This window comes from Seriola aureovittata, chromosome 6 (assembly GCF_021018895.1).
Source record: "Seriola aureovittata isolate HTS-2021-v1 ecotype China chromosome 6, ASM2101889v1, whole genome shotgun sequence".
Lineage (NCBI taxonomy): Eukaryota > Metazoa > Chordata > Actinopteri > Carangiformes > Carangidae > Seriola > Seriola aureovittata.
In genome coordinates, this window is record NC_079369.1 from 10,807,663 (window position 1) to 10,827,447 (window position 19,785).

General features: G+C 39.6%; 1 protein-coding gene across 2 annotated transcripts in view; it reads right to left on the bottom strand.

Annotated features, from left to right (window-relative positions):
- tle2b (TLE family member 2, transcriptional corepressor b) overlaps window positions 1–19,785 on the bottom strand; it is a 77,934-nt gene that overhangs the window by 39,423 nt on the left and 18,726 nt on the right. For both annotated transcript variants that reach the window (XM_056378350.1, XM_056378349.1), the window contains exon 4: window positions 10,431–10,475. In XM_056378350.1, the coding sequence (XP_056234325.1) occupies window positions 10,431–10,475 (45 nt within the window). The remainder of the gene's footprint in view (window positions 1–10,430; window positions 10,476–19,785) is intronic.

Here is a 19,785-nt window from a genome sequence, read left to right on the forward strand (position 1 = left end):
ATAATATCCTGCCTGGTCTGTGAGTTGCGCAGTCTTTCTATCTAGTATTCTGATACAGTATGTAAAGGCTATATATATGCTGAGACTGACCCTTACAATATCCTGTCTATAGAGTGAACTTGACATGCTTACCTAAAGCTGTTTTCTTTTTTATTGTAGCATACAGAAAGTATGCTATTGCTGAAAGGTTAACACGCCTTCAATAATATCCTGACCACTATTGATTTCAAGACCCAAGGCTTTGCAAGGTGACTAAGAAGAACACTGGTTTAAGTAAGAACCCTGGCTACCAAGTATTCTGCAATATAATGTGTATTATCTCAGTCCTGTGTTGGTGTTTTATGTTTGGCTTTATCAATTACCAGTTGCTAATTTCCAGGCATTCATCTCATGCTGTTATTATCCTAAATGGCTTAAAATTAGTAACCAGCAAGAGCTTCACTCAAGGTCATGCTGACACTGTCACCTTCCAGTAATGGGATGCTGCCTGTTAAATTATTATGGAGGATTTTTTTTTTTTTTTTAAACGTTTTTTTAAACTGACATTGAAAGGTACAAGAATTTCAATTCTGGAGGGCGTCTCAGTTGCTCACCTGGTAGAGCACGTACCACATAGGATGCATGTCATCCCCTCTCTCGCTTTCCCCGACTTTCCTGTCTCCCCCTTATTGATAATATCACAATAAAGGCAAAAATGCCCCCCCCCCAAAAAAAAACCCCCAAAAGAATTTCAATTCTGGGCCATTTACATGCTAAAAAAATTATTCACATTTTTCAGATTCTTACAGGTCTGAAACTTTATTCATGATCAAAAAATTGGAGGTGATATTTGATACATGATATTTTATGGCTAAATATTTAATTCACTGTAAAAAATAAATAAATAAATAAATAATAATTTTTTTTTAAAAAAAGGTAAAAGAATGAGAACTTTTCCTTGCTTATAACATGGATGCAGAGTATTTGTGACACTTCTTGAACAAAGCCTTCAATCTTTAAAAGATGAAGTAACATGGGCAGACACATGGGAATGTTAAGGAGAGATCAATAGCGAAAGAACAACAGGACAACACAATTTAAGACATTAAGGCTTACAGGTTATACTCCTACTCTGGTTGAATCTAAATGAGACAGAATTATTTTGAAAATGTCAAGTGGTGCTGCCATGTTACAGGAACTGTACGGTGACTTGTACCCACACAGAGTACAGGGGTAAAAGTGTTGGTAAACTTCATTTGAATTTCAAAACCCAGTTTTCACATCGAACCTCAATATCTACTGGACTTAGTACCTCTGTTAAAAGGATCTTGTCAAAGAAGACTTTCAATATTCTGACATTCGACTGACTCATTTATTGAGATTTTTATATGATTTGGACACTTTAAATACAGCTGTCAAAGACTTACATACATAATGCAACAAGGGCTAATAATGAAACCCAGCAAAAAGACAATTAGTCATTGTTTTGTTTTTCTTCTCTAATCAACACTGATAATTCCATCATTGTCAGTTGTAATGGGATTGTGGACACTTTATATCCGTTATTTTGATGTTTAACTTTTCAAATACTCCTGTGTTAGCATTTGTTGCCATCTCAGTGAATACTTTAACCTAAGTATTGTATTCTTCAACTGGATATTGGGTTCTTATTGCAACTGTGTTGTATTTTTGTAAGTTTAACTGATAAAATAAAAATATTCTAAAAGTACACATTCGACATTGATAATATGTGTGCTATCCACCTAGATAGCTTTTATAGCACTATTATACAAATTCAGCTGTGACCCAGCTTTCAACTACAGAGACCTCTCCAGGTTCCTGTTGTCTAATCTCTAATAAAGCACCCTTGCTGCCCAGAATCCTTGTTGCCTAGCATCCTGCTGTATCAAGCTACTAAAATGCAAACAAATGTGCAACAATCCAGGCTCCCTAGCAGCTTCCTAACATCAAGAATTTCTCCTGCAAACATAAATTGGTGTCACAGCTCAATGTGTAACCTTATGTAAAAAGCACATCTTGTTTGAAGGATTTTAACCTTTTAAATCCACAGTATTTCAATCAGCCAACCACACAGGCTTGACTCAGACAGCCTGCTACTTGGTTCCTTGGGATATCGATTTCTAAATAAATCAGGGAGACATTTATACACACCTAAAAGCGGTAATCATTGTACACGCATAATCATATTGAATTAACAACACAGAGTCATCCAAATTGGAGTCAAAGACAGGATTTTCCTGTTTCCAGTGATAAGATTGTGGAGTGACTGCTGAGGAGGAGAGTAACTATATGATGCAACATGTGTTTTTCATGCACTGCTGTTTTTTTCCAGGTAAAATTAAGACACTGATATGTGGTGTTTATTTCTGATAGGAAGGTGGTATGCTGTATATACAGCGGCAGTGTAAGGATGTAGCCTTACAGTCATCTGACCACTTTTTGTGATGCACTGTCAGGTCCCAACCCAGTCATTGAGAAACACTTACCTAGGCAGTTATTGAAATGCTGCCACAGTAACTTCCCTCCTGGCCCCAGGGGTTTACTGGGGACACTATCCCAGCAAAGAAATAATGGACCCTACTGCTGAATACACCCATTACCTCTGAAACTACCAAGATGAACAGTATACGTGCACATGGCAAAATACACATTTCACTACAAGATAAGATGAAAGAAATGTGTTACCATTTACACCCCCAAGGTCATTTCAGTTTGCTAGGCCAGCAAGTAAAAATAGTGTGCATCACACCTGTACATACAAACCATAAGCAAACACTGTGACATAATTCAGTGTCATTGTAAAAGATGCTTTCCTGGTAGAGAGCAAGGCATTTTTCTCTTCCAAACAGCATATATATATATATATATATATATATATATGTTAACAAGTTTATTGATATTTTGTTATAAAAAATGATGGGTCTTCTGCTTTCACTTTAGCATACTGAAACAAAAAAAACATCAGTTTAACATACCTGCTGCAGTTAGGTTAGGTTGGGTTACACACAGTTAGCAGCTACACAGCTAACTGTGTGTAACAGTTTCCTCAAGTGTTAAAGCCTCTAAACATCCATTCAGGAGTTTTTAATTACTTGGGCTGATTAGACATCTGGTCGGGGTGAAGGTGGGAGGAGCTATGCTGTAAATTATGAGGTCCCAAAAAAACATTATGTACCAATAAGATTAATAACTAGGGAAGTTGTCCCGCTCTAACAGGCGGAACGAAACAAATAGCCGAAATGTCTGAACTGCAGCAAAAATTCTTTTCCCTTAAACTGTCAAGACAAATAATCATCACAGCAAGCTTATGCAGACCATTACTAACTTTACTAACTCTAACTAGCAACCGAGACCTGTGCTGAAAGTCATGGATCTGTGTCCATATATCTAATATCTGAGTGGATCCAAAGCAGACTTGGATGCAAACATCACAGGATAAAACGTCTTTTTTGACTAGAAACAGAGACAGTGAACCATGAAGTGCAGGAAAATGACATGCATTGCTTCTCTTATTGAATGGGACTGCTTTTTAATTAGTGGCACATCATCCTGCTGCCAGCATTGATGTTTCTCTGTTTGGGACTGTTCAAGTTGACCACATTTTGGATGGGGTCTAATTACGCCCAGGTCTATTCAGATTAGTTCTGACTATCCTCAGGTCCTTTTCCCTATTTTTTCTTCAAGATTACTCTTATGGACTTTATAGAATGAAACTGATGAATGATAATTTATACTGGAAATGTAAAATGGAGGTAGGAACATTCCTGCACTGTATATGGGAATGTGCATTAGTAAAGCCATTCTGGATTAAAGTTTTGGACTTCCTAAGTCTCTGGTCAGGTGCAGCGATATTTTCTGTTATTGTGGTAGGATTGGTTACAGCCTCCAGAATTATCTTAAGACATTGGAAAGCTGCTGTATCACCGGACCTGAGGGATTGGATGAATGCCATGGTGGTGATAGCATCTTATGAGTCTATGCTTAATAGACTGAAGGGGAACATGGAAGATGGGACAGTCCCTTGGGAGCTCTTTTGGACCTTTACAAGGACTGATGAAAACTTAGCTCAGAGCACCAGTGATTGAGCACAGAACACTCCCTCCCTCTCTATTGTAAAATGAATTTCTCACTTCCATATATTTGAGTTAGAATTTTATTTATTTATTATTATTATTATTATTAATCTTTATGCACCATGTTTCACGATATCTATGTCAAAAAGTAACTGTTTTACGAACCCTGTATTAATGTCATTTAAATTCTATAAAAAATTAAATAACAAGATTACTCTTATGCAGACCTCTATTTGACATGCACCAAAAAAAAAAAAAAAAAGCATTTTGATCATAGAGAAGAATGTTTAGCTGCTGTTTGATACTGCTGCGGTTGTCTTCTTACTAGCAGTGAAAAGCTGTGGGCTCTGTGCCTTGCTTAATGGGCCTTTGAAGTTGAACTGCTGATGGAAGAAAAATCATATCTCATTCACTTCCTGCCTTCCATATTTTAATATTTTCCCAGGCTGCTATCTGGTCACAAGTTTTTGGGTTGCCGCTGCATCTTGCTGGACATGAGTCTAACAAAGCCTTTATTCTTCCTCACCTCCCGCCATCATCCTGTTATCCTATTGCAAGAATCAGCTGTCAATACAAAACCTGCTTCAATCTATTCACCACGCATACAGATCATCATCATATCTTTAAGCTGCCCTCTGCCAAGCACTGTAATTCAGACACAGTATATGCCTGAATTACAAAGTCACTGAATATACATGTTGTGCCTCTGCACATAGCGGGGGATACAGGCAATAACTACCCAGGCCCCAGAAGTGCTATATCAATGAATATAGAACAACCACAGAGAGCAGTGTAAAGTCCTTATAGCTTCCCTAGCTCCTCCTGGGGATACAGCTAGTATATATATGATATTATATGATAATGGAAGTGAACCAAGTGAGATAATGTGGCATGTGCATGCATGTGTGTGTGGTTCAATGAATCCATGCAGCTTAGAGGAGGGGGGGGTTAGCTTTCTTATGCTTTCATATAGTTCAGATACAATCATCTGCAAAGGTGAAAGAGACAGAAGGAGAAAAGAAGGGAGAGAAATAGAAAGGAAATGAAGGAGATCAAGACAGTGAATGGGGGAGGGGGTGGGGGGTGAAAGAGAGATGGAGAGAGAGAGTAAAAGAAAAACGCAAAAGAGGCTCAAAGGAAGGAAGGCACGGGATTACTGTTACAGCTCAATTAATGCCGGGACATGAGATGACCCAGCCACTGATAATGACAGAGCGCGCGTTAGAGAAAGAGACAGAGGAGGGGAGAGAGGCAATAGCAGTGATCTCGACAGGATGTTAGGAGGAAGCTGGAGGGGGGAGAAAGAGGAGGAGGAGGAGGAGGAGAGGAAATAAGAGCAGATACTGTTAAATCTATTCATGATTCATTATTTCTCACTGCGACTCAAAGCTCCCCTCCCTCCCTTCATGTCTGTCTCTCTCTCTCTCTCTCCCCCTCTTTCTCTCTCTATTGCCCTCTTTCTCCATCTGCCCCCCCTTCTTTCTTTCCTTTTCCCTCCATTGCTTTTCTTTTCTTGGCTCTCATTTTCATCTCTCATCTCCCCCCCCCCTCATCTGTTCTCTGAGGTCTTTATCTGTCTCTTCTAAGGCTCCATCCTTCCTGTTTACCCTCTTCTCTTTCATCCGTTCAATTAATCTCTATCTCCTCTTTTCCTCTCATCCCTGCTCTCACACTTTTTCCAGCCTCTCCCCACCATCTCTCAGTTTTTTCTCTCTTAACTGCCTTTTTTTTCTACCGTGCTCTTTTTTTCTTGGTCTCATATCTTCAGAGTCCTCATTTTTTTAAATGATCATTCTCCTTTTTTTCAAACTATCCCACTTACTTTTCCATCCCCTCTCCCTTTGTAACATCTTTTCTACAGCCGCTTTTTTCTTGCTTTCCTTGCATCATTTCTTTTTTTTTCCATCTCTCTTTTTGATATCCTTTTTTTGTACCAGTTCTTTCATTTTATATTCTATCACACCATCTCCCTACCTTCTTCTTTTTATTCTATTTCTGTCAATTTCCGCTTCTCTGTTTCCTTTTCTATCTGTGATACTGCAAGTTCTCTTTTACGATCTGCCTCATATGTCTCTCTCACTGACTCTCCTACCACCTCTCATCCCTTTATACCAACCTTCTTGTTTTTTTTTTCCTACATACGCTCTTTTCTCCCCGTTGCTCAAACAAATGCTTTTTTCCTACCTTTCCTCTCTCTCATATTCCCACTGCTCGCTCTTCTCATAGCCTCATTCACTGGTTCCTGACATCAGGCTTCTCCTTTTTCATTTATTTCTCTCTTTTTGACTCTCATTCGTCTGACTGTACCTCTTTGGTCTCCTTCTGTCATCCTCTCCACCTATCCCTTTCCTCCCCTCTCTCCTTCCCTTCTTCCTATTTTCCACACTTTCCCCCCCTTGGCCTCCCTCTGTCATCTTTCCCAACTACCCACCTCCTCCTCTTCCTCCTCCCCCTCCTCTCAGAGGTGCAGCCAGCACCCCAGTCCATTTCTTCTTTTTGGCGACAAGAGCTGACAGTCCAGCTCTGCCTAGCTTTGCTGCCAGCTCTCTCTTTCTCTCTCTCTCTCTCTCTCCCTCTCCCCCTCTCTCTCCCTCTCTGTTCTCTCTCTCTTTCTTTTCTTCTTTATCTCTGTTCCCTTTCTACGTCTCCACTGCTGGGTAATAGTTTCTCTTCTTGGAATTAAAGTACAACTTTCACTGCATTTTGCTTGGTTAGCCCAACTAAATTTAAAATGGATGGCATTTTAGTAGCATATTAGAATTTCTGTCATTCTGAACAGAATGGCAATTTCTAACTAAATTCTCTTTTTTGGGGAACGGAAAGCAATCGCATTTACACAGATGGTGCTTCATTTATTTTAAGTGTTATTATCAAAATGTTAAATTCCCCTGTTGGGGACCAATAAAGTGCTACCTATTTTCAATTGTTATATGACATTATAAGCAGTGAACAACAGCAAAATACAGTGGCACTACTATTCCACACTAACTTGAAATAGAGTAAAAGAGCTGTATTCATCTCGAGAGTGCCTGTACTGTAGTTAAACTTTTTTCAGGATGAAATGATCAGCAGATTGTAAAACTATACTACTAAAGTAGCTTTTCCAATAAATACTCTGGTCTCTTTCTTTCATCTTTCTTTCTCATTTTGTCTATTTGTCTGTCTTCCTCTCTTTCTGATTAAAGCTCTGTCATTAAATGTGTCTGCTGTAGGGTTTAGGAATCAATCTATCACACTCGTCAGTTTTATTGTGCACATATCGTGCCTTTTTTTTGTTGTTGGTGGCAGCACATCAATACCAACATAAAGTCTCTTTGGGGTTTCCTGTCTTCAAAAGTGGTTAACATCTTGTGTCTGCGAGTCCACAGCTGAATTTGGAATTTGGAAGAACGTAGAATAAATCACAAGGAGCAGAGAAGACCACTTTAGACAATATCTGTTTCAAACGTTACATTTCAAATTCAATTTGAGGCAGAAAAAAATCTGAGATGAAGGCAATCCAGAGCTATAAGAGCGATGCTGACATGCTCCTCAGTGATCTGCATATTTTGTTCTCTTTTAAGGTGCATTGCAAGCTACACAATACACAATGTTTTCCAGATATAATGCCTAGTATTCATCTTGAATCACATCATGTCTTGCAAACATTGACTTTGCCTCATCTCGGTCGCACATTGAATAACCTCACCTTCTACAGATGCTGCATCAGATAGTACGATTGTAATTATTTGCTTTCCCAGTTATTTTCTTAATATGAAGCTGATAAAAGTTTAAGTCGAATGTTAGATTTTAAGTTCAGAATACCTGTATGACAACAACGATGCTGCATCCTCTTATAATCCTTGAAAACTGACATGAAACAGAAATTTATAGGTGGTCTATAGTGTCGTATATTGTTTTGTGTAGTTTCAATGTATTAGTTTGGAGCTGTTGCAGCAAAAGTGTTTGGACAGACTCGCTTTATTCCTTTATCATGAATTTTGAACAAATACTCTGTTGTAACAATGTAAACCAAGAGCAGGTTCCAGTGTTTTAACATAAAGCAATGGTGCATTTTTTACACTATTTCATCTGGAACACAACAACAAAATAACAATATCATAACAGGGGATCTGGACTGGGGTTTAATATAGCCAATCAATTCAAATGTGCCCTGATTGGTTCTTAAACTTGCCTTACATCATCCCTAACTTCAAGCATTGGACATAACTTCAGCCAGTACTGGAGTCTGGAGTAAGTATGTACACTGCACTCTATATTTGGACAGAAACCCACTGTTTGATGTGCCTGTGCTATAATTACCTTGATAGCTAAATGACACAATGATTATGAGGTTAAAGTGCAGAGTGCAGAGGCATTCATTTGAAGGCGTTTTTAAGAGATTGTTTCAAACAATGAGCTGCTTTCTAACTGTGTATCTTGGGCATGCTGGGAGCTCATTGTAAAATTTGAAAAATAAATCCCCTCTCGTCTTACATGCCGGAGTCAACTGAGAGCAACAGAGAGGGAGTTAGCATGACAGAAAGAGAAAGAACAAGAGAGAGGGAGAGGAAGAGGGAGAGGGAAACACAGGCAGTCACCTTAAAAGAACATGCCATTCAACTGGATAATGATTCTGTCTATCTGCATGGAGGTCTGTCAACACAGCCGAACAGATCTCATGTCTGCTATATGTATGTCTGCCTGTCTTTCTGTCTGGACATTTATCTGACTGTGCGCCTGTCTTTCTGTCTGCAGTTTGACTGCCTTCCTTTCCTGCAGCGTGACCCAGACAGTGAATTAGCAGCAAGTGTGAAGAAACACAGACACTAGCATCTGAGAGCACACACTGCTCATCACACACATGTTCATTCAAGAATACAGGATCTCAGTGAGAATAAATGGAAATGACACACAATTCACACTGACCTCCTTTATCATCTTCTACCTGGTAGTCTTTGTTTAGAAGAACCGGTGGGTGATTTCACGAAAGAGTCGTAACTATCTCATGCTGTAGATAATAGCTATACTTTGTGGACATCTAGTGTCAATTAACCTCAGTCTGTCCCCACCGGTCCTGTAAAACACACATTTACCATTGCTGTAGTCAGGCCTGCCGTTGGTGGGGAACAGATACAGGATAGATAACTGTACCTGTCTGTGAACAGCCCATCCTCTATGTGCACACTCTGAATCAAAACATAATCGTGCTGGCTTGTCCTGCAGAGAATAGGGCTGGCATAGCTGATAGTCAATATCGAACGCTCGTGCAAGTGGATAATGTTAATGTTAATTCTTTAACTCTGACTCTGAATGTTCGCTCCCTCAGTGCACATGAATATTGAAAAATATTTTCAGACTCAAAAGGGCTCACGCTGAGAAGGCACGACGACAGTCTGAACCAGAGGTATTAGCAAAACAGAGTATAGAAACTTAAGAAAGTCGGACAGTTTAACTAGTGTGATTAGCTATCCAATGAACATTTTTTTTAGAATATTTCCAGGCTACAACAAGTGCTGCTGTGGCAGGTGAAGCAGCAAGAGAAGGTCAGGAAGGGACAGCAGCTAATGAAGAGAGAGAGGTAGGAGAGGAGGAGGAGGACAGCTGCCAACATGCTGCTGTGGGAGCAGCGAGGACTGAAGCAACAGGTGAGATTGACAGCAAAAGCAACAAGATAGAGCACCACTACCACCACCACCGGAGTGGCTGTGGAGGTGAGGCCCAATTTGGAAAATTTTGTCCTCCTGTCCATAATTCCTAATGGCTGGCCTGGCTATGGTTACTACCTGTACCAGCCAGTTCAATAGTATTACTATTTACTAATTATTTTTCTTCTCTCAGCTACAGCAGCCACCGCTTGTTTTGCTTGATGATACTGTATCTAAGGAGGAGACAATCCACACAAATGAAGTCCTCGCTATTCTTATTAATTGCTGTTTCTGATGTTACATTTTTTTAACGTACAAACGTAAGACACCTATGGGATTATTTTTTTCCTGCACTCATCTTAACACAGAAACTTAAACTGAAACTGATCCTGCTTTATCCTGCTAATATAGTGTACATTAAGTGACCAGAAAAATAGAAAAAAAAAGGAATGACGTGATATAATGCTAGACAACAACCCTGTGCTAAATACTACTGTGTGAACACAAAAATAAAAGAGGACAGCATCAAGAAAATATAGTACAAACCCACTCACACACACTGGCATACAATGTCTGTGTGTGTTTAAAATAACACATTCACCTCCTCTCTCCTACTCATTAAATGCAACTTCTACACAGAAAGTGAGGCACACACAAGCGCCACATATACCAGCATTACTTCCACAATGTGAAGAAAGAAAACAAAAAAATAAAGAGCAGTCTTTCTTACCTGCTTGTGCATCTCAATGTTGAGACCGTAGGACATTTCATAGTACTGTGGAGACAAACAAAAATGACAGAGCTTCCTTAGCATTTTATATACAGCGCACATTAACATTCAGATTTACACAATATCTCCTGTTGAACATCTGTTGCTCAGTGTAGCTGCATATGCTGCTGTTTGTCACCGTGGCTTTAATGAAAGAAAGAAAAGTGAGTGAGAAGATCGGAGAGTGAGTGTGAGTGTGTGTGTGTGTGTGTCTGTATAGTAGAGCAAATTTGTGTGTGTCTGTGTATAGATAATGAGGTATTTATGTCTTAGTGTGAGTTATGTGCGATCACTGTCTCAGCACGTGTCTGTGTGTGCGTCTGTGAGGGGTTTTAACAGTTAGATTGGTGTCTATGCATGGCTGCCAAATGAGCATGACTTTGTGTGTGTGTTTACTGCATTGTGTTTTTTGCCTCTGTGTTCATGTGTGTATGTATATGTGTTTATATGCCTATATATGGTGACTATCAGAATAATGAGCCAAACTCTCTGAATGTTTGCTAAGAATGCTGTGCACTGTGTTTCTGTATGTGAAAGTGTATGTCTATACAATACATAGGACGAATGTATAAACGCGTACCTGGTACAATCTATTAGGATATTGGAAAAAGGCACACAAAACACAGGACAACACTGGAATGCTAACAAATAGGCCAGACCACATCTGGAGGTGATCTGGCTCGTGTCGTGACCAGACCTGAGCCAAGTAAATGCAATCTGCAAAGTGTGGCCACAATCGTAAGGAAGAAATCCACCCAACAAGTTCAAAAAGTCACTTCGCTCTGCCTCATGTGGCTATCTGCCAAATTCTACAGACAACGCTTTTCCTGGCAAAGGAAAACTAATTACACCCCATAAAGCAGGATTGCTTTGCTTGACCTGGGACAAACCACTTACCACAGCTCCAGTCATCAGATATCACTATCGAGATTAGAGTTGAAACAATTAGTCGATTAATCAATCAGCCCATTTTTAAACAAAACTGACACAAGTTCTGAGGTTTCAGTTTCTCAAATGTGAATATTTGTCAACTATTTGTCTGACTGGCATTTTTTTTCACTACTTTCTGACATCAATTAATTGAGAAAATGATTAACAGACTGATCAATTTGAAAATAATCGTTAGCATAATAATGTATTCAGATTACATGTCGCAGCTCTAAAGTGGTTCAGAAACACAACATATCTATGCCAAGCATGTCATGCTCCAGTCTGAATGTGTGTGTTATGCGTCTCTTTCTATTCTTTGTATATGTGACACCAGCACATTAGGCATACCTGTGTGTGTGTGTGCTTGTTAAATGCCTTATGCTACCACCTCTGCATGTGTGCTCTTGCTAAATGTGTTGCTCGCTCCTCTGTGTGTGTGTGTGTGTGTGTGTGTGTGTGTGTGTGTCAGTAATGTGCTGTAATGCTGTTGGTGGCGAGTGGCAAACAGACACTGAGGATCCGTCATGCTGACAAAGGCAGCCTCTGCCGCCGGATGAGCAACGCTCTGACTGATGAGAGCGAGACACGACTCTCTCTTCCCCTCTGTATTCTCTTGCTCATTTTCACTCTATCGCTCTCTTCTCTCTCTCCATTTATTCCCCACGTTATTCAGTCCCTCCCTCTCACTCCTATCTCTATCGTTCAGAGGCTGTCAGTCTGTCTTTTCTCTCTGCCCTCCTTCTCTCTGGTTATTCCCTTCCTTCTTTTTCCTGCTGTCAGATGTTCTTTCACTCCCCATTTCAGTTCATCTTTCTATTTCCTGTCTCCTTTTACTCACTTGCTATCTTTGTCTGTCTCTATCCATCTATGTACCTTTCTATCAAAATTCAAAATCCACTTTTTTGGCATGAACATTAGTAGATGCATAACTGCAAGATCACATTGTACAACGTTTACACTATGATAATTCAGAATTAAAAAGCAGAATTTATGGTTTCCACATCGCTACACTATGCACACCACACTACATACAAAATACAGAATCAGACTTTGAAGGAGCTGAATATAGTTTCATGTGTTGTTTCACTGGTCGTCCCTCAGGCTGCGAAGTGCTACAACATATTTTGCTGCTTCAGTGCGAATACAGTTTATTTCATTTTATAATCAAGTGTTCTTCTATCAGTTCCTTTAAATCAACTATACTGAGCCATGCACCAGCTTCACACCCAATTACGATTCCAATGAGTTCCATGCATTGAATTATAAATTTTTGGCTGGGGCGCAACAGCGTGGACAGCCCTATAATTGTGAATGTCGCTGACTGACGGACAGAGTGATCATAATTCCACCATTGGCTAGCTGAATGCCATGTGACTGAGCTGAAGTTTTCCTCATTGGCCATTGCTTTTTCAAAATGAATTGGCACAAACAGTTTCTATTAGGGGGACCTTTTACAGCCGGCCAACATAGTGCATTTGAAGTGCTTGGTTCGCTGAGACCACCGCTTTTAATGTGTTGCTGTTTGTAAACACAAATCGCCTCAGGTTTGCTTCGCCTTTTGCCATTGTATTTTAGCCCTGCCATAGACAGATCACATGCCATTACACTGGGATGCTTGAAAAACATTATATATATATATATATATATATATATATGCAAAAACACAAAAAGAATGTTTTTCTGTTGGTCCTCTTTAACAGGACTGAGTTTGGTTTGTTTAAAAAGGAGTACACGTGAAAACCCTAATATTCTGTCACTTTTAACTTTCTCTGTGAGTGATCATAAGACAATTAAATGTAGCCCAAAATCAAAACACTGCAGTTGTCTTTATATGTGTTTGGTGATTCTCGGACGATGTTTTAATGTGCCATGTTTCAGTCACTGTTTCATACTTGTTCCGTTGTCTGACAACAGAAAAAGAAAAACATGTAAATGAGAAGTGCTTTATTGCAAATTTGGCTGTATTAAAATACTGTGCATGTCAGCACAGAGAGTTGGAGAGAAGCAAAAATGTCTGACATGAGGCAGAATGCAAATAGCCTACGACATGGTACAGCTATATACTAGGTTTTGACCTAGTCTTGTATTAATTTTTATTTTTGGAAAAAGATTATTACTCAGTATCATTGGATGCCTTGAGTCTGGTACTGCAATTGGTATCAGTGCATCCATACCATGCCCTTCCTGCCCCAGACCTTTAGTGGCTGTGTGAATTATTACTGTTTGTTTGTCAGGAGCAATGACGTAGAGTGAAATTTTTATGGTATTGTAGAAGGAGGTTGCGGTGGATGGATTGATTACTAAATAGTGAGAATGGGAGAATGTAATTAAGGTTACCTGGTCTTTCCCCAACTGGTCTTTTTTTTTTTTATTTTTTTTTTTTTTACTAAACTTAACATACAATGCAACAGCAGACAAATACGTACAACAAATACATTTTGTAATATAAAAAAGTAATCTTGTCAATAGACGCTTCAACCTTATTTGGTCGGTAACAAACAACGCATTTTGTAATTTACTTTATACAGACTACAGTATAGGAGGAAGTGCTCCTCTGTCTCTGACATGACAAGGTACCTATCTATCTATCTATCTATCTATCTATCTATCTATCTATCTATCAGTCCTTTACTATGTGTTGTTTCTCCGTTTTCACCTTCTTGATCTCTCTCTTCTTTGTCACCTCCTTCCTTTTTTTGTATTCTCTCTTACACTCTCCTGTCAAACACCTTTTCTGTCTTTCTTGCCAATTATCTTATCTTTCTTTCACTTTTTTTAACCTTCTTTCACTCTCTCCTCTCCTTATTACTCTCCCTCTTTTATCTTCCCCCCTTGTTTTATCTATCTGCTGTATCATTTCCATCTCTGTCCTTTACTCTCTCATTCCTTCTCCTCTTAGTCATTTCTATCAATCATCTTTCTCCTTCTTCTCTCTCTATTTCATGCTCTCTCTCCCTCTATTGTCATTTTCTACTTGGCTCGCCTGATTTGTACATTTGTTCTCTCTCGCCCTTGTCAAGTGGTATATCTATATTTTCCCCTTTTTTCCCCTTTTCAAGCTCATGTCCGCCTTGTACTTTGCTCATTTCTATCTATTCCTGACACATACACACACGCAGACACACATACGTATGTATACAAAATATGTTTTCATGCACACAAAAACATACGCAATCTTGGAATCTCTTTCACGTGTAAAACTGCACACATACTTCACACAAGTATGCACACACCAGAAAACACATACACATTTATTAAAGCACTCACTCACAAACATACTTGAGCTAGCTCTTTGTGTTTCCATGTCTACCTCTCCTCCAGTCCTCTCAACATGAAAGACATGTGACATCTCTTTGTTCTCCCTCTTTCTCTCCCTCCATCTCTCATGAGCATCTCTCTTCACCCTTCCATCATTACACCTCTCCTCAGCCCTCCCCATCTTTTTAACTCAATTCCTGTCTGTCTCTCCTTATTAATTCTCCCTCCATCTCTCCCATCAGCCTCTCCACCTCTCTGTCATTACTCTCCCTTTCTCTTTTTCACTCGCTCCTCTTTCATTCCCTCCTCTCTAACATCCTCTTTTCATTTAGTACCTCACTTTTGCCCACTACACTGACAGCTGAGTGCCAAAACCAGGGCCCTAGCATTTGAATCCAACCTTGCAAGAACATAGCTCACTTCAGCAGCTCTCCACTCCGAACTAAAATGAAACGGCTGACTGTACATAACCAGCGCGACATTATGGACAGGAATGTAATAAAGGTATGATGGGAACGCTTCTCAGTAAAGCCAGAGGGAAAGAAAGTAGGTATGGGTTAGCAACAGCAAAAGCTAAGGAGCCTTGCCACTGTGCATTTCTGGGATTCAGTGGACAGTGGAAAGGTGCTCAGTTCACTTCTGTCAAGTTTTATTGAAACTGTTTAATTAAAAATGTCATTCAGGGACATATTTCTTCAGCTATGCATCTCTCAGGTTTAAGAAATGGTGGAATGTTAACAAGTCATCCAACATAAACAACCATACAAGTCACTTGTCCCTAACCTCGGATAGGAGCCATTGGAAAGTACCAGTGGCATGCGTACAGGACTTTCGTTGTCATGGTAACAATAATAAACATGCAGTAAAGGTCATGAATAAAATGAACAACAGTGACCATCAGTTTCACGCGGTAAACAAACAGCAGTCTTGTGTGTCAAAGTCCTGTATTTTGTCGACCCATCCATCAACCCCAATCTCCAAATGCAGAATATAAACACAAATTAACAAATGGGTTATAACACGCTATAAAGTGCAGATGTAAGTTTTATTAATGTATTTGTCCACAAGTATATCTCCAGTAGACACACAGAGACTATTGTCTAAACAGATAATGACAATGTAGTCGATTGTAATAATATACAATATTTCTTCATAAGAAGTTATAATTGGTGATGAATACTGTACCCTAATAACCACTTAAAAATTCCCATTTTCTGCTACATGACAGTGTGTTATAACCCATTTATTTATATAGTCTATATAGTGCTTATAAAGTGCTAAAATATGATTCGCTGCTCAAGATTGAACAACCCAACAGTATTGAAGTAGCTAAATTTGGCTTCACCTCCACGAATAAAATTCTGAATGCAAAAAATTTAAATCCAAAAACCCTATTCAATATGATTAAAATAATCATAACAATGCATAACGAGTACTTTTACTTTGGATATTTTAAGCTTTAAGTACATTTTATTTGACAATACGAAGTTATCCTCCTAGGAGCAGGAAGTTATTTACTGCATTATGTGCAAATGCCCCTCATTGTACTGATGCTAGAGAACTGCAACACTAGCGCTGATAACAGTATTAGACTGTAATAGTTTATTGGTCCCTGCAGGATAATTTCTTATATGCTGACTTCCATGCATTAAAGTGTCACTTTCAGGACAGCTCTAAACAATTTAGAAGATTTTTAATTTACCAGGACTTAAACCTGAGTCATTCAGACAAGGCAGAAAGCAGCATTACATTATCAGGATTTGAATCACCAACATATAACAACTGACCAAGAGCTACAAGCTACTGAGTAAGTTGCAACATCACTCAGTTACAGTGCTAGAAAAGTTGCTCCAGCTAGACATTTGCTCTTTTACTATACAACCAATTCAGATTAGACTAGTTTCCTTTTGAAGAGGCAGAAAAAGAGAAGACTAAGTGAGTGAAATGTAGTAACAGTTGTCCTGTGGGTGTAGGCGAGACAGCAGTTAAGTGACTATTGTACTATTTTTGCAGTCTGTACAGCACTCTAGTGACAACGCTCTATGGGAGTCTGGTCTGGACTGTATTGTAGTTACAACTGTGCTTTGTAGTCTGTGAATGTCTAATGATGTGTGTGTGTGTGTGTGTGTGTGTGTGTGTGTGTGTGTGTGTGTGTGTGTGTATGTGTGTATTATGTATATTATAAAGCTGTATTACAAAATAAGGAAGCAAGGACATAAAAGATAATGACAAATTAATTTATTCCTATTATTGTTGTATATGTCCTTTTTTCCATATAGCCTACTAATGTCAGTAGCAGCATATTTCTATAAAATAATAGGTAATACCCACACAGGGCTGGGTGATAATTCAATATTATTGTTTACTGATTTTCTCTGTATAGAAAACATTCTATCAAAAGTCTCAGATTAAGACGTAATTTTGCAAATTCTGTAAATATAGAAGATGTTACATTCTGTAATATATCAGATTGGACAGAAATTCCTGTTATCATTTGAGTGCTTCTCCTTCTTCCACAACAAAGACACATATGAAAAGGTGTCTGCCAGCTTCAGCACACAGCAAAACCTAAAGTGTTTGTGTGCTTTTCAAAACTTTGACAAGACTTACTGTATATGTGCCAGTCTGTTTGCAAGAAAAGCGTTTGCTGTATGTAATGGAGGGAAATGAAATCTCTGGAGCTTTAAATTGTTTCAATTTCCAGTCCACCTACAATATATATAAAAAACAAGAATCGCATGCACACACATTGTGAGTCTACATCTCATTCACTGCCATTATCATTGCTCCATTTTTTTTTTGACTGCTTTTGGCTCATCATGCCAGTTTAACAGGCGGGTTACTTTAGATAAATGAGGATGCAGTGTAGTTCTTGTTTATCTGATCGCACTGTAACGTTCCACTCATCTGAACATACCCCATATCTAATGTGTATCTGCCACTAATAACATACACACTGCACTGTCATCATCAGGGCAAGACAGACAAAAAGCATTCCTGCATCTCTCTCAACGAGCTGCTCTCTCCCTCTCTCTGTCTCTTTCTGTTACTTTCTTCCTTCACTCTCGTGTTTTCCTCCTCCTTTCCACTCTTCCATTCTTCGGGGAGTGTTTGCTCTTTCGTTCCCCCCTCGCTCCCTCCACCCGCCTAGTGTTGAGAGAGTGTCAGACAACGGTGCCAGACTCTCTCTCTCTCTATCTCTCTCTATCTCCTCCATGCATTCTGCGAAGAACGCTGGCAGACTTTAAAATGAGCTTTAGGAAGTGGGTCTAATCCAAGGTGATTTATCTAAATGGGACATTCATGTGTGTGTGTGTGTGTGTGCAACTCTGCGCTCAGGCATGTGTGGCTTCATAGCATGTTTATAGCTCATTCATATGTGTGTGCGCTGCTTACGTGTGTACGGTGCTTGTGTTTACTCCTGTATGTTTTATTTGTGTGTGTGTGTGTGTTTGTGTGTGTGTGTGTGTGTGTAAAAACCTTATCCAAAGCACTGTTCATCGGTGTCTCTTGGGTGAGCTTGTCTCTTTCATCTGCCCGCCCACACACACAGACATACTTACACACACACACACGTACTGCCGATGTTAAAACATTTATTAGCACGCTGTGCTAACCCACATTAGCGGTTAGGTTAGCAGGCTCTGACTTCTCCATTGTGTCCTGTCAGCGGGTGACGACTAAATCAGTCACGGCAGACATTCAGCCTCACTGCAGCTTCTCTTGCAGCCAGTTTCATCACAAGGAGAGCCAGAACAACTGGATACTACCGACCTTGAATTTGAAGGGGTTTATATCTATAAACACATGTGTACAGTATGTATCATGGGGGAGCCCCCAGTCCATCTTTATGAATACTTCTGTCCTGTTTGTTTCTCCTGATCCAGACAGTTCAGACAGGTTTAAGACTCTTAAAAGAGACTCAATCCTTCCCTACATCTGGCCCCGCTTAAATCCCCTGGCCAACTCCCACTATCGGATGGCAGAGCAACGTTTAGCTTAGTGAGGAGCAATCCCTCTTCAGATTCTGCCCTCTTCCTTCCTGCCCTCTTACATCAGTTTTATTTCTCCATCTCTTTCTCCCATTCTTGGCATTTTTCCTTCATCTCCTCTGTCTAGTCATCCCCTCCTATATCTCCTTTGCTCTATCATTCTCATATACCAAAATGAGCCCTTTTGTGTCTTTGCTGTTTCTTCTGCCTTTCTTTTCTCCTTCTCTTTGTAAGTGTCCTTGTTCTGTTTTTTTTTTTTTTACTTTTTTCCTTGTCTCTCTGCCAATGCCCTTGTGCCCTCTCTCTCTATTTCTTTCATCTCTGTTTCGCTCACACTCTTTTTCTCTCCATCTCAGTGTCCCCATCTCTCTCTCTCCACTTCCCTTATTACTTCTATTCTTTCTCTTCATTTTTTTTTCTCTCTCTCTTTTTCCCTTCTCCCCCCCCTCCCTTATTTCTCAAGGAGTCTGTGACTGTAATGTTGCTGAAGAGAACACAGTGTGTCAGCCTGAATCAGACAGATGAGCTGGGAGTGGAGTAAGAGGCTGAGAGCACTGCATTAATCCACACACACATACACACACACTTCATCTCTGCCGGAGGGGATGTACCGAACGGACGAAGCACACAGATATATGTACACACACACGTACGTACACACACACACACACACACACACACGCACACGCACACGCACACGCACGCACACACACACTCACGATGTTCCAACAAATGACTGCATGGCAGGCATGAGACAAAACAGTGGAGCCTTGATACAATCCTGATACAAACTTCTAAATACAATATTCACATAAAATGAAACTAACACTATTGATAACGTTTTTAAGATATAAATTATATAATAAAATGAAACCACTGTATTTAGGTCTTTTTAAAAGTAAAGTAAGTGATCGAAGCAGCAACAACTGATCAAGACAATCATGACGCAACAGCAGAAAGTCAATTAGTCGCTGATGGTCATCTTAGATTAGTTTTTAACTAAAGTTAACTGTCCTTGCATATTTATGTATCAGTTTCGCACAGTGAACAGGTTGGTAAAGACCTGCAGGTCATTACTGCAAACTGTGCAGACATCAAATATCCAATATACACAATAAGGGTAAGCAAGCCTCATT